This window comes from Amblyomma maculatum, chromosome 6 (assembly GCF_055883805.1).
Source record: "Amblyomma maculatum isolate TAMU_Amacu chromosome 6, ASM5588380v1, whole genome shotgun sequence".
NCBI classification, from domain to species: domain Eukaryota; kingdom Metazoa; phylum Arthropoda; class Arachnida; order Ixodida; family Ixodidae; genus Amblyomma; species Amblyomma maculatum.
Genome location: NC_139349.1, coordinates 320,961 through 333,583, shown reverse-complemented (window position 1 = coordinate 333,583; position 12,623 = coordinate 320,961). Strand labels below are relative to the sequence as shown.

General features: G+C 46.3%; 1 protein-coding gene across 2 annotated transcripts in view; it reads right to left on the bottom strand.

The window, feature by feature from the left end:
- Nucleotides 1–12,623, bottom strand: part of LOC146184922 (solute carrier family 22 member 13-like) — a 64,918-nt gene that overhangs the window by 15,450 nt on the left and 36,845 nt on the right. For both annotated transcript variants that reach the window (XM_084605882.1, XM_084605881.1), the window contains 3 exons: nt 12,204–12,358; nt 6,396–6,564; nt 4,918–5,044 (listed from right to left, as the gene is read on the bottom strand). In XM_084605882.1, coding sequence (XP_084462008.1) covers nt 4,918–5,044; nt 6,396–6,564; nt 12,204–12,358 — 451 coding nt within the window. The remainder of the gene's footprint in view (nt 1–4,917; nt 5,045–6,395; nt 6,565–12,203; nt 12,359–12,623) is intronic.

The following is a 12,623-nucleotide window of genomic DNA, read 5'->3' as shown; positions in this document are numbered from 1 at the left end:
TAGAAAAAAGCAAAAAAAAGTCTAGTTCAGGGTCGCCTCCACGCAACTGATGAAGTGAGTGAAGCTTCTTTCTAAATAGGGCGCAGTAACGTAGCATGCGTTTCATTATCTACAGTGATCATGAACTTTTCTCAGATATTTTTGTAGTAGTGATCTGAAGAGATGATCTTTGAGAAACGACTTCTGTTAAGAAGGATGTTTGCATTGCATTGACACGATTAGAACGGGACGAAACGTTGTGCAACAAGATAGTATTTTGCAACGCTGAGAGTTCATGTCGCGACTACCTAGCTGAACTTCCAGGTCGTGGGTAAAGAATGTGAGAATCTCGAATGTGGTAATTTCAGTTATGATTTTCTCCACCTTTATCTGTTCCTATGAGCTCTGACTTTTAAGCATTTTATGTTCTAATTTCTTATTAAATGTGAAAAGCAGCGACCTATATAGGCCACTCTCCAAACAACAACAACAACACAAAGAACACTGTGATCTACACCGATTAGAACACTCGAAGCATATTACATCCGAGAAAGTCATTAATGCCTTTTTTTTTGTAGTATAATGCATAGTGTAACAAAGAACCTTACACAAGGACATAGTATAAGATTTGTCTTGGTTCCAAGTAATGTAGTCGATGGCATTGAGAGAGCGGGCGGGTGGCGAGTACAGGGGCTCGAAAAAGAAAAATGAAATTACCAAGTAAACAAATCCTAATAAATGTCGCATACGGTCAGCACACAGTAAGTTCAGAAATAAATGGCAATGTACATGATGGTAATCAAATAAATGTTACGTTACCCCAGGAAAATCTTATCAGAGAAGAAAGGAAACCATGGACACGTCAGGGAAAGCTTCACTGAAGTTACACTATGTTCATAACAAAGCAAGACAAACATGGCCAACACGTGCACTCTGTGAAGAAGTGGTCATCACAAACCCTATCTTCTATTCATGAGTTACAAGAAATAAAAGCAATGAAGAATTTTAGCAGTAACCTCACAGTTCCTTTCACCTTATTGAGACGCACGAGAAACCAGGGCATCATGTGGTTTGCGTGATGCCTAAGACCCCTTACAGATACTTTCTCGGCCACAGAATTGAGACGCACGAGGTACCAGGGCATCATGTGGTGTGCGTGATGCCTAAGACCCCTTACAGATACTTTCTCGGCCACAGAAGCTACCATCATTTTTTTGGAGCGAAAGCCTTTCTTGCTTTATGAGGGACGTCATCGGAGCGAGTAATCAGGGCATGTCACGAAAGCGTGTCGCCAGAGCATGTTCTCAGTAATCAATAAGAAAAATAATAGTGTCAACGCCAGGACTGGAAGCATCATCCTTCCGTATACTCAACCGAACGAGCTAATGTCTACTCTAGACTACGCAGACTTCCTGTTAGCGTTTTCATAATTCTCATTGTCCAGCATGAGGATGCTGGAGGGCGTGGAGAGAAGAAATGCAGAGCAGGACAATAAAAGAACACAAAAAAATAAACAAAAACAAATAATAATAATAAAAAACTAAAAAAAAAAAACGAGAACGCGCCGTGTCGCAACAGCAGCAGCAACGCTCAGGGTTTCTCATTTCTCCCGGACAAATTCTGCAGTGTTCTAAACGTTTTTCTTTTTTTTTTCTTTGTGCGTGAGCCGGTTTTGAGCTCAGCTCCTAAGTGATCACTTTTGAGGATGACATTTCGGTTATATTTATGTTCTTCAATTGCCAAAGCAATGTAGGGAGGAGTGCGCACAAACAGTACGGCGTCCTCGAAAATCATGGTTAAAAAGTGCCATTTAAGTCTGAGTTCAATGCTTTCGGGTACATACACACATATATATATATATATATAGAGAGAGAGGGAGAAAGAGAGAGAGTCACTTTTTTTAAATATATATTCAGTAATCAATAAGAAAAATAATAGTGTCAACGCCAGGACTGGAAGCATCATCCTTCCGTATACTCAACCGAACGAGCTTGAGCTTGAACGAGCTATATATATATATATATATATATATATATATATATATATATATATATATATATATATATATATAGAAAGGGAGAGAGAGAGAGAGTCACATATATATTGCCACCTGGCGGTTTGAGGTAGCGCTTGAAAGACGAAGAAGTTGGAGACTCTTGCGCGCTTCAGCTGGCTAGGACTGCGGACACTTGAGCCTGTGTCTCTGTGTTACTTTTCCCGTGAACCCCTGCCTTGACTGTGTGTCTTTGCCCGTGTTGCCGTTTCCCATAAATACCTGTCTTCGTGACAGTTTTGGTGGAGCCGACTGGGTAATTGTCCTCTCAATGCCGCACACCCCTCCGCGAACCAACGACACCGAGATTTTGCTTGTGGATACGCCAGTTTATCGCGTCAGCCGGAGAAACCTGGGCCTTCCTCCCGAACACGGGCCCTTAGAGTCCACTTCAAGAATAAGCCTCCGGGCAGCAACGCAAAGCACTACGTCGGTCATGCAAGGTACTCCTGTTGACCTTCAAAACTCCCGAATGCCAAAATCGTTCCATGGCACAGAGTCTCCAACTTCTTCGTCTTTCAAGCGCTACCTCAAACCGCCAGGTGGCCCCTATATATATAAATAAATAAATATATATATATATATATATATATATATATATATATATATATATATATATATATATATATATATATATATATATATATATATATATATATATATATATATATATATATATACATATATATATATATATATATATATATATATATATATATATATATATATATATATATATATATATATATATATATATATATATATATATATATATATATATATATATATATATATATATATATATATATATGTATATATATATGTATATATATATATATATACATATATATATATATATATATATATATATATATATATATATATATATATATATATATATATATATATATATATGGTCAGCGTACCGGTGTGCGTTTCTTTTTTTTTTTTTTTTCAGCAGATACGATCGCCTTTGTTGTTTATTCATACGAACTCTAAATCACCAATGTCATTTCAGAAGAACTGCTCTGGTTTAAGACATAAAAGCTAAAGAAGTTCAGAACATTTCATAGTTATAGCTCTCTGTGGCGTAAGATAAGGCTGCCTAAGGAATTGAACTGTCAAACTGAAATGACATCTTTGCTGTCGGTGTTCAAGGTTTATTTTCTGCTACTCTGCGGTGCACGTTGCTGATTTGTTGAGCAGTCTGTCTGTCTAAGTTATCTTCAGCCTGCCCCAGGTTTGTCGTTGTATATTATATTTGTATGTAAGGCTGGCTTTTTCGCGAATAATCTGAGTTCCGAAATTTGTTGTTTTTCGCATTGATGATTACAGTGGTATGCTTTTTATCTCAGCCCGTGCATTTCTTCTCAGCCCATCGTTTTGTTTGTTTCATTTCCATTAATGTATCCCCCCCTCTTGCCTGAGGCTACCTATGAAGGGTGGAAATACTTACTATCGGAAAAATAAAAGCTACATAAAACCAAAATTACAACATATAGGCATAAAAACAAACGAGGAGATGAGCCAATTAAGTGTTCTTGGTCCTCCTTTCAACACGGTTATTATTCGTTTGCAAGTAACGAACGCATCCTCGTTCTCCGGCGTCAGCCAGTTAGTGTGCGTGAAAAAAAAAGTGCTGATAGTTTAGCTTGAATAAACTTAGCGTGCAAGCGAAAGCTTCAACAACTAATGGTTACACGTAGTAAAGCTCTTTATTTACAGAAGAAGCCGGTACAATGGAGCAAGAAGATTCGGAAGACGTCAAGAAGAACAACAAGGACAAAATGGGAAGCAAGAAGTTTTGGAAGACAGCAAGAAGAAGAAGATAAAAGAAGGGAAGAAGGGAAGAAGAAGAAGATAAAAGAAGGGAAGAAGGGAAGAAGAAGAAGACTGGGTGCCTGTACAGTAGGGCATGCGCCCGGCAAGGTGACCTTGGCTTTGCATGACGCAATGAAGATTTCGCTTCAAAACATTCAGCGATGTAAAAAGTACCAGAGCGGGTCTCGTGATTTTCTTAGCGTTAATTGTAGCTTTTGGCACTCTTTCCTCTGGGACAAGGTAGATGTTTAACTCTGGTTTACTCCTTGTTGAATTGCGATAGCAACGGCGGAAGCTTCTTTTACCTATTGCATTATTCCCCCGTCACGCCCTAGCAGTGTAAGGTGATACATTACTGGGGACACTTAAGCTCATCCTTGAGGAGTATGACGCGAGAGCGTAAGCTACCCACATATAGATGAGAAGGGTTCAATGCTGCTGAACCGAATGCGGAGCGAAAGCATTAACTGCCGGTGACCGAGCGTTCTTCTTCTTCCTCTTATTCCTCTTCTTGCTACGCGACGGCTCGAAACCTGGCGCAGTGTTGCTATCGCAATAAAAGTAACTCGTGGTTCTTCACGAATGTTTGGAGAAAGGAAGTCGTAGTATACTTCGGGTGGACACCCACACTTTATTTGTCAAGGTCACTTGAAGGTCAACCGTGGCAACAGGTCGTGAGATACGCGACGGCTCGAAACCTGGCGCAGTATTGCTATCACAATGAAAAATCGTGACGCTAGGAATGCAAAAGGAGCGCGTTTGACAAGAAGTTTTGAAGACAACTTTCGGGATCATGGAGATCGGGCACAAAACGTGCCCTATTCAGCGTCTGCGAAGACAGCAGCATGAACAGGAGCTTATCATATGTATGAACTTATCTTACGTGACTGTTAAATTGCACAAAACGTGGAAATACAAATGAAAGCAAAGATAATATGACACGTAGTTGGCTTAGCTTAACAGGAATCATAATGCCCTGGGTCAGCAGCCTGTTTTACAGAGCGTATATTTACCAATACATGGAACCGAAACAGATTTTTGGGCTTGTAACAAGCCATACGTACCTGACATTTCTGCATGAAGTCGTCAGACAACTTTTTCCCGTTGATCTTGGCAATTTTGACGAGGATCTTTTTGGAGCGCTGCTCCCTGCCTCTAGATATAAGCCATCGTAAAGACTCGGGAACAAACCTACGAACACAGATGCACCGCGCATGTTGTAAATGCCTGCAGCATTTAACGAACTCTCATTAAACTTTCTGTTCTATGGAAACAATTGAATTTTCGCCTTTAATCTCATTTAAAATCTTGTCATGCATTCCTGCTTTTCTTTTTCTGTTTTCTGGATAGGCTGTATAAAAGAAATTTGCTATGCATTTAGAGGACGGTGTAATTTTCTGTGTGCATGGGTGCAAACGAAGCACAGTAGTATTTTTTACACAGTATTTCACACGACAGCTAAAGTTTCTGTAGTACTATGCGCTTATGCGCGCCAAAACAGCACACACCTAAAACGCTCAATATGGAGGGGATTTAATAGCCGCATGAAAGGATTGTGGACTTGAATATGCCTCACAGCACAGTATAGATGAACAGCTAGAAATGTTTGCTCACTGACCACGGCTGGAATGCTTAAGGATATAGTAAAAAACCCGTATTCAAATTTTGTGTTTAGTAAAATAGAGAAAAATATTTTAAGACTCTATATGGCTATCTTGATGTTTGTTTCAAAGAGAAAAGTGTGTTTTTTGCTTTAATATTGTGATTGAACATTTGGATGCAGTCTTTCCCGCCATCGAGAAAACTCGTGAAGTCAAGTCCAAAGATTATTACGGGATCGCTGTTGGCGTGCGAAAAAAAAAATAAAGAAATGGGCGGGTGCTCCAGCTCTGCCTTTGTGGCCATGACGCGACAGGGTTAATGACTTTTGCCTTCTATCTCCCTTTGAGCATTTTCGTTCGCGTACATGCAATTTACTACTCAATCACAAATCTCTTGGTTTGTGCCTCTGTAATCTCACACATACTCTTCAGCGCAAAGTTGTAGGTTGTCACGTTACGTGTAATTCCATCCGACACAGACATAAAGCCCCACATCAACCAAGACGCTAGAAAGTGTCTGCTTTGCGTAGTGGAAGCGCTTCTAAATAGAGCAGTAATCAGGGAACAATTATCTAAATGAAAATGATGCACCATTCCTGGAATTTGCATCTAAATGATCATGATAGGAGCACTCAGGTTGCAACTCAGCTCTTAAACCCAGGAGAACACCATGCGAGCTGGGAACGCATTGTCGGTAACTTGCAGCTGCTGCCCGAACAGCGTCGAGCCCACCAATTTTTCCGGAACACAGTTTTTCAGTCCGGCGATGATGCATTGTAACTTTACGCATAAAGATTATGTTCTATAGCTCTGTTCTGTGCAACTCCTCTCGTTAAATGCTCTTTTTGAGGCGTTCAGTCTTAGACACAGCTGTAAGAGACACCGTAATTTTGGCTGACAAACGCATTGCACGCGAAATCGTACGCAATATTGATACTGACCAAGAGAAGAACGGCGCCGCCAGTGGTGGCACAGCGCACACCAGAGTGAGCGTCCTCCAATCGGCCAGCGCGTACGCCATCCAGGGAAAGGCGGCGCCCACCAGAGGGTAGGAGAACTGGAACGCGCTCAGCACCATCATGCGCCGCTCGGGGGCCACGTACTCCACCACTAAACGAAAGCGGCAGGTGACCCCACAAGGTTAGGTGAGACACGAAGGCGGCCGGAGTAAGAGAGGCAAAACTGTGAAGAGGAGTCAGTACTCTCCAATGTTTAGGATTCTCTAAGGCTGAGTTAATATATGTAATAAGGGGGAAATTACCGGCATGCACACAAGCGCAGCTAACATCTTTCCAAACCGAGCTCTTGAACAATTCGCTCTCGCACTATAATCTGGTCTGCTTGCCGTTATGGTTAACTCATTTAGTAGGATGACAGCCATGGACAGGCGACGGTCTCGAGTTTGAACCCCGGTCCAGCACGAATTTGATTCATCTACAGAGCTTCTGAAAAAGCTGCATATGTGTCTTTACCTCCTGTGTGGCTGTGCTAATACTTACTTTCTCGGTATGTATGTGCGTACAGTATGTTTACATGTCCAGTCAGTATGTAGTATAGGCCTAGATATTGCCACACCGCTGACCATCGTCTGGCGCCACCAAGTGGCCGAATGTCTTGGCACGTGGCTAAGCGTCATCCTCGTCTCTCTCCAGTTTCGCTTGATTAAAAAGGGCCAGCTCGGTTGTTGTGCTGCTTGCTACGTGTGTTGGTGACATTTGGTGGATTGTGCAGGATAAGATCCCATGTACGTTGCCCCCGAAGACGTCAGTGACGCTGCTCATCAACGCGTAGACGCGACTCCTGTCCATAAAGCCAGCCGTCGCCTCCGATGCCTACAACCTGAGTTTGAACCGCTGTCCACCCCGCTACGAACCATGACATCCACGACGAGCAGCCATACAAGTCAGCCTTCCAGCAACGCCCCACCGTTCGTCCTTCTCGCACCGCGATCACCGCCATCATTTCATGGTGACCGGTTAGAGGATGTGGAAGACTGGTTGGCCAGTTTTGACCGTGTGGCCGCATTCAACCAATGGGACGACGAGCGGAAGCTAATGAATGTGTACTTCGCGCTGCAAGATTCGTCCTTTGTCAACTGGGCAGCCTTTCGCCGTGAGTTGCTTACAACATTCAGCTCGAGTGCGCGCAAAGAAAACGCAGAGATTGCAATTCGTTCAAGGTCTCAGCAGTCAAATGAGAGTGTGGCCATGTTTGTCGAGGACATGACGCGGCTTTTCAATCGGGCCGACCCTACCATGCCTGAGGCAACGAAGGTACGGCACCTCATGTGCGGGGTGAAGGAGCAGTTGTTCGTCGGCCTCATTCGCGACCCCCCAAGAACTGTCGCAGATTTCGCGAGAGAAGCTACCAGCATGGAACGTTCCCTGCAGGAACGGAGTACCCAATACGGAGTACCCAGCCAAGCGTAGCGGCCACACCCTGCTGCGCGTCCGTGCCAGCAGCCAGGGACGAGGCATTGCGGGAGCTTGTGAGGAGCATTGTCCGCGAAAAGCTGCAAAACCTCCACTTGAATGCTCCCTCTGCAAATAATTATTCTACCGTGGACGTCATCCGTGATGAAATTCGGCGAGCGGTGTAGCAACCACCACCACCAGCACCACAACCGGAGCCATGCGTCATGACTTATAGTGATGTCTTACGTCGACCTGCCCCCGAGCCAGATCCATTCCGTCCCGTTATCGGACCACCGCCTCGCTACATGCGCCCCGTCGAGCAGCAACAAGATCTGCGCCCCGTCGAGCCGCAGCAATACCAGCGTCCCGCTATCAGCAAGGCGCACTTGTGGCGCACGCTCAACAGACGGCCGCTTTGTTATCACTGCAGCGAACCTGGTCACATTCTTCGCAATTGCCCGTACCGGAGAATAGGCTTGAGAGGATTTCCACCAAACGCGTCTCGACCCCGCTTTGGCGAAAGACCACAGGAGATTGAGGAGTACCTGGCTGCTAACGAGATGCAGCCAACGTCACCACAACGGCGGTCGCGATCGACATCTCCGAGGCGTTTTGCTTCGCCAGTCGGTACTCCTCCTCTGGGCAATTCAGAGGCACGTCCCCTCATCGGGAAAACTAAACACGGCGACCTCCGGGGGTGGGGCCGCCGCTACGTCTCGGATTAAACAGCCTCCACCCGACGATTTGACGCAACGGCCCGAGCGGCGACGACCCGATCCGATGAACTTACCGTCGTGCTGCGAACGCATTGTTTCCGGGGAAATTTTTGTAACCGCCGACAGTTGTGAGTGACCGCACTTGTGGATACCGGCGCCAATTTCTCTGTCATGAGCAGCCAGCTAGCCACGGCACTCCGTAAGGGTCTGACGCCTTGGTCTGGGCCAATGATGCGTACCGCCAGTGGTCATGTAATGACGCCGATTGGCATGTGCACTTGCCGCATAGAGATCTGCGGTTTTACTTTCACTGGCACATTTGCCGTATTACAAGAGTGCTGCAAAAATTTGATTCTTGGCATGGATTTTCTTCAAGAGTATAGTGCTGTTATAGACCTTCGGGAGCAGCTCATGGTATCGTTTTCAACCAAGCGAGCCGTTGATAGCAACACGGACTTCCGGAAAACGATGTTGCGCGTCTGTGACGACCACATAACGATCCCTCCGCGTGCGAGCAAGTTCGTCACAGTCGAATGTGATCACAGCACCGGCACGCGTGGCATTGCTGAAGCTAACATGTCACTGCTTCTAACTCGACAAGCTTGTGCAGCTCGGGGCCTTGTCGAACTTGTATTGGCCAAGCCGAAGTGCTAGTGACAAACTTCACATGTGAACCCCAACATTTGACGGCGAACATGACGGTCACTTATTTTGTAGAACTTGGAGAATGTACAGGCCAGACGCTTTATCCAACACGTCAGACCTCGACATTGCGACGCCTACAGCCATTCAGACTGATGTGAACCCGTACCTCTTGCCCAGTGAGAAACGCTACATAGAGAATCTTGTCAATTCGTTCCGCGATTGTTTTGCATCAACCTCCAAGGTCCGACAGACGCCACTAACGAAGCACCGAATTATAGTTGCCGATGATCAACGTCCACTATGTCAGCGTCCTTACCGGGTGTCTTCAAAAGAACGTGATGCCATCCGCCGCCAAGTAACAGAAATGCTCCAGGACGACGTTATCCAACCGTCGACGAGCCCCTGGTCTTCGCCTGTTGTCCTCGTCGCGAAGAAGGATGGAACCTTGAGGTTCTGCGTGGATTACAGACTCCTCAACAACGTCACGAAAAAGGATGTGTACCCCCTGCCACGCATAGACGATTCCCTCGATCGCCTTCGCCATGCCACTTACTTTTCGTCCCTTGACCTCCGCAGTGGATATTGGCGAATAGAGGTTGACGAGCGAGACCGTGAGAAGACCGCTTTTATTACGCCGGGCGGTTTGTATGAATTCAAAGTGCTCCCGTTTGGCCTGTGTTCGGCCCCTGCCACATTTCAGCGAATGATGGACACTGTACTCTCTGGTCTGAAGTGGCAGTCATGCCTCGTATATCTCGACGACGTTGTGATTTTCTCGGACACGTTCGACGAGCACCTGAAACGTTTGCGCGCTGTCTTCGAGGCCATCCGATCTGCCGGTCTCTCTCTAAAACCCGAAAAATGCCACTTTGCTTTTAACGAGCTGAAATTTCTCGGCCACATTGTCAGCGCTCGAGGTGTTAGCCCAGACCCAGAGAAGACGGCCGCTGTCCCTTCATTCCCCAAACCAGCGGATAAACGAAGCTTGCGTCGACTTCTCGGCCTCTGCGCGTACTATCGTCGCTTTGTTAACAATTTCTCCAAGATCACTGAGCCTCTGACCCGCCTGACAAAAGACGCCGAGCCGTTCTTTTGGGGACCCGACCCGACCAGGAAAACGCTTTCACGGAACTCAAGTCCCATCTCCAATGTACGTCAATACTTGGCCACTTAGACGAAGAGGCCGATACGGAACTGCACACGGATGCCAGTAACGTTGGCCTCGGTGCGGTCCTTGTTCAGTGGCAGGACGGTGCAGAACGTGTCATTGCTTACGCCAGTCGCACTTTGTCCCGTTCCGAAGTAAATTATTCAACTACCGAAAAGGAGTGCCTCGCTGTTGTGTGGGCAGTCATGTTGTGTGGGCAGTCATGGCTTCTTCCAGATTCTGCTCCCTCCACTGTCGTGGGGGCTGACCAATTTATTCGTGACGCAGAAGCTGCACGCCAGCTTGCCCGACAGCGAATTCGGCACCAACAAGTACACGACGCCCAGCGCTACAACCTGCGACACCGAGAGGTGACTTACACACCCGGCGACCAAGTCTGGGTATGGAGCCCAATAAGGTTGCGAGGGCGCTCTGAAAAGCTTCTGCGGCGATACTTTGGACCTTACGAGTTGCTCCGCCGCCTCAGCGCGGTGAACTACGAGGTGCTACCACAAGGCACTGTACGCTCCTCTCGGCAGCCGAAATCTGAAATAGTTCAGGTTGCCAGAATGAAGCCATATTACAATCGGTAAACCATTTCAGGGTCCAAACCAGAGCCAGAGACTTTCCCGTATAACTTGCCCCGCTTTTCTACTATTCCCCTACGCTTGCGGCATCGGGTCGATGCCCCTTGGAAGGGGGGCAATGCCACACCGCTGACCATCTTCTGGCGACACCAAGTGGCCGAATGTCTTGGCACGTGGCTAAGCGTCATCCTCGTCTCTCTCGAGTTTCGCTTGATTAAAAAGGGCCAGCTCGATTGTTGTGCTGCTTGCTACGTGTGTTGGTGACAATATGTTGTTTGTGGCGAAAAAACATCATCTTTGCTGAAAATGACGCGGGTAACAATTTCTAGATGCATCCATGTCTTCAGATTTGGATACGGATTTCGGTATTGGCCGACGCTACCCATACCTACCTCCCACCACACATGGTCGGGATTGGCGTCATAGCGGCCGCTTGTAGACCAGGCTGAAAGGATGGAAGGTTATCTGATAATGATATAATACCCTGTTTCGATGACCGCTATGCGAGTTATACATAGTTCTCATGGCTACAGTACCGTTACATGAAAGTCATCTGTTGATCACACGCTACGAGGCCTTATCCTGTGAACGACACCAGCCTTCAGACCAGGAGGCCTGTCAGACGTACAACACATGAAAAAACATAAAATATTAAATAACGGTGCTCTTTTGCTGAAATGATAGACTATTCTTTGTTTTTGTATGCTCGTTAAGCCGTTCATGGCAGTCTGGAAAGAAGAAGAAAAAGGCGCGGATTCCGCCCCTCCCCTTACCATTTAAGAAGATTTTTAAAAAATCCTAAAATCCCCTCCTTCTGGGAGGCCGCCCTTCTGGCGACGCAACCCGCCGATCAGCTACCACTCGTATTGCGGGCCAAGCTAGAGGGAACGGTCAGACGGCTCCTGGACTAAGGGGCCCTCCTGGGAGTGCCTGACTTAACTTTCATTAAATAGTTTTCCACCTCCTCCTCCTTCCAAAACCATAGGGGGAACAGGGTCACCCGAAATTCCTTGCTCCGAACTTCTACTACAGGCCAATGTATTATTTTCCGCTGTCGCAAAATCCATTTAGGTGGCTCTACGCTAGCGGTTACTACCTGCATTATAGAGCGCTCTTTCACTACAACTTGCCGCATAGCCACCGTACCACCATTGTATGCACAGATAACCTAACTGTGATGAATGTGCACGTTTCGGGTCTTCAGCGGCATGGCCGCACAAGTGTGCGCTATGAGGCTCACCGAGGACGAAGGGCATGATGCTGACGGCGAGGACGAAGAGGCCCAAGAGCACGCGGCTGGCGACGAAGTTCTCGAAGCCAGCAGTGAAGTACGTGTACAAGCCAGCGGCGCCGCACATCACGTTCACGCCGATCATCACCGGCACCCGACCGATCCTGCGCGACGCGCGTTCGATGCGCCTTTTGGTCCATTTCATTCGTTCCATTTGCTTCTTTCAATATACAATCGTTTCATGCACGGCAACTGACAACGATTGTGTGGTTATTTATCTTCTGTCATTTTGTGTCTACGTGCCTCCTCTTTTGCGAGAGCTCGATCTCGGACTTCTCTCAGTTCAAGCAATAAGTGAGCTGAAAAAAAAACGCCACAAGAGTTTGCATGGAGTATGTACTAAACTTCGTCAAAAAAAGAAGAAAAAGT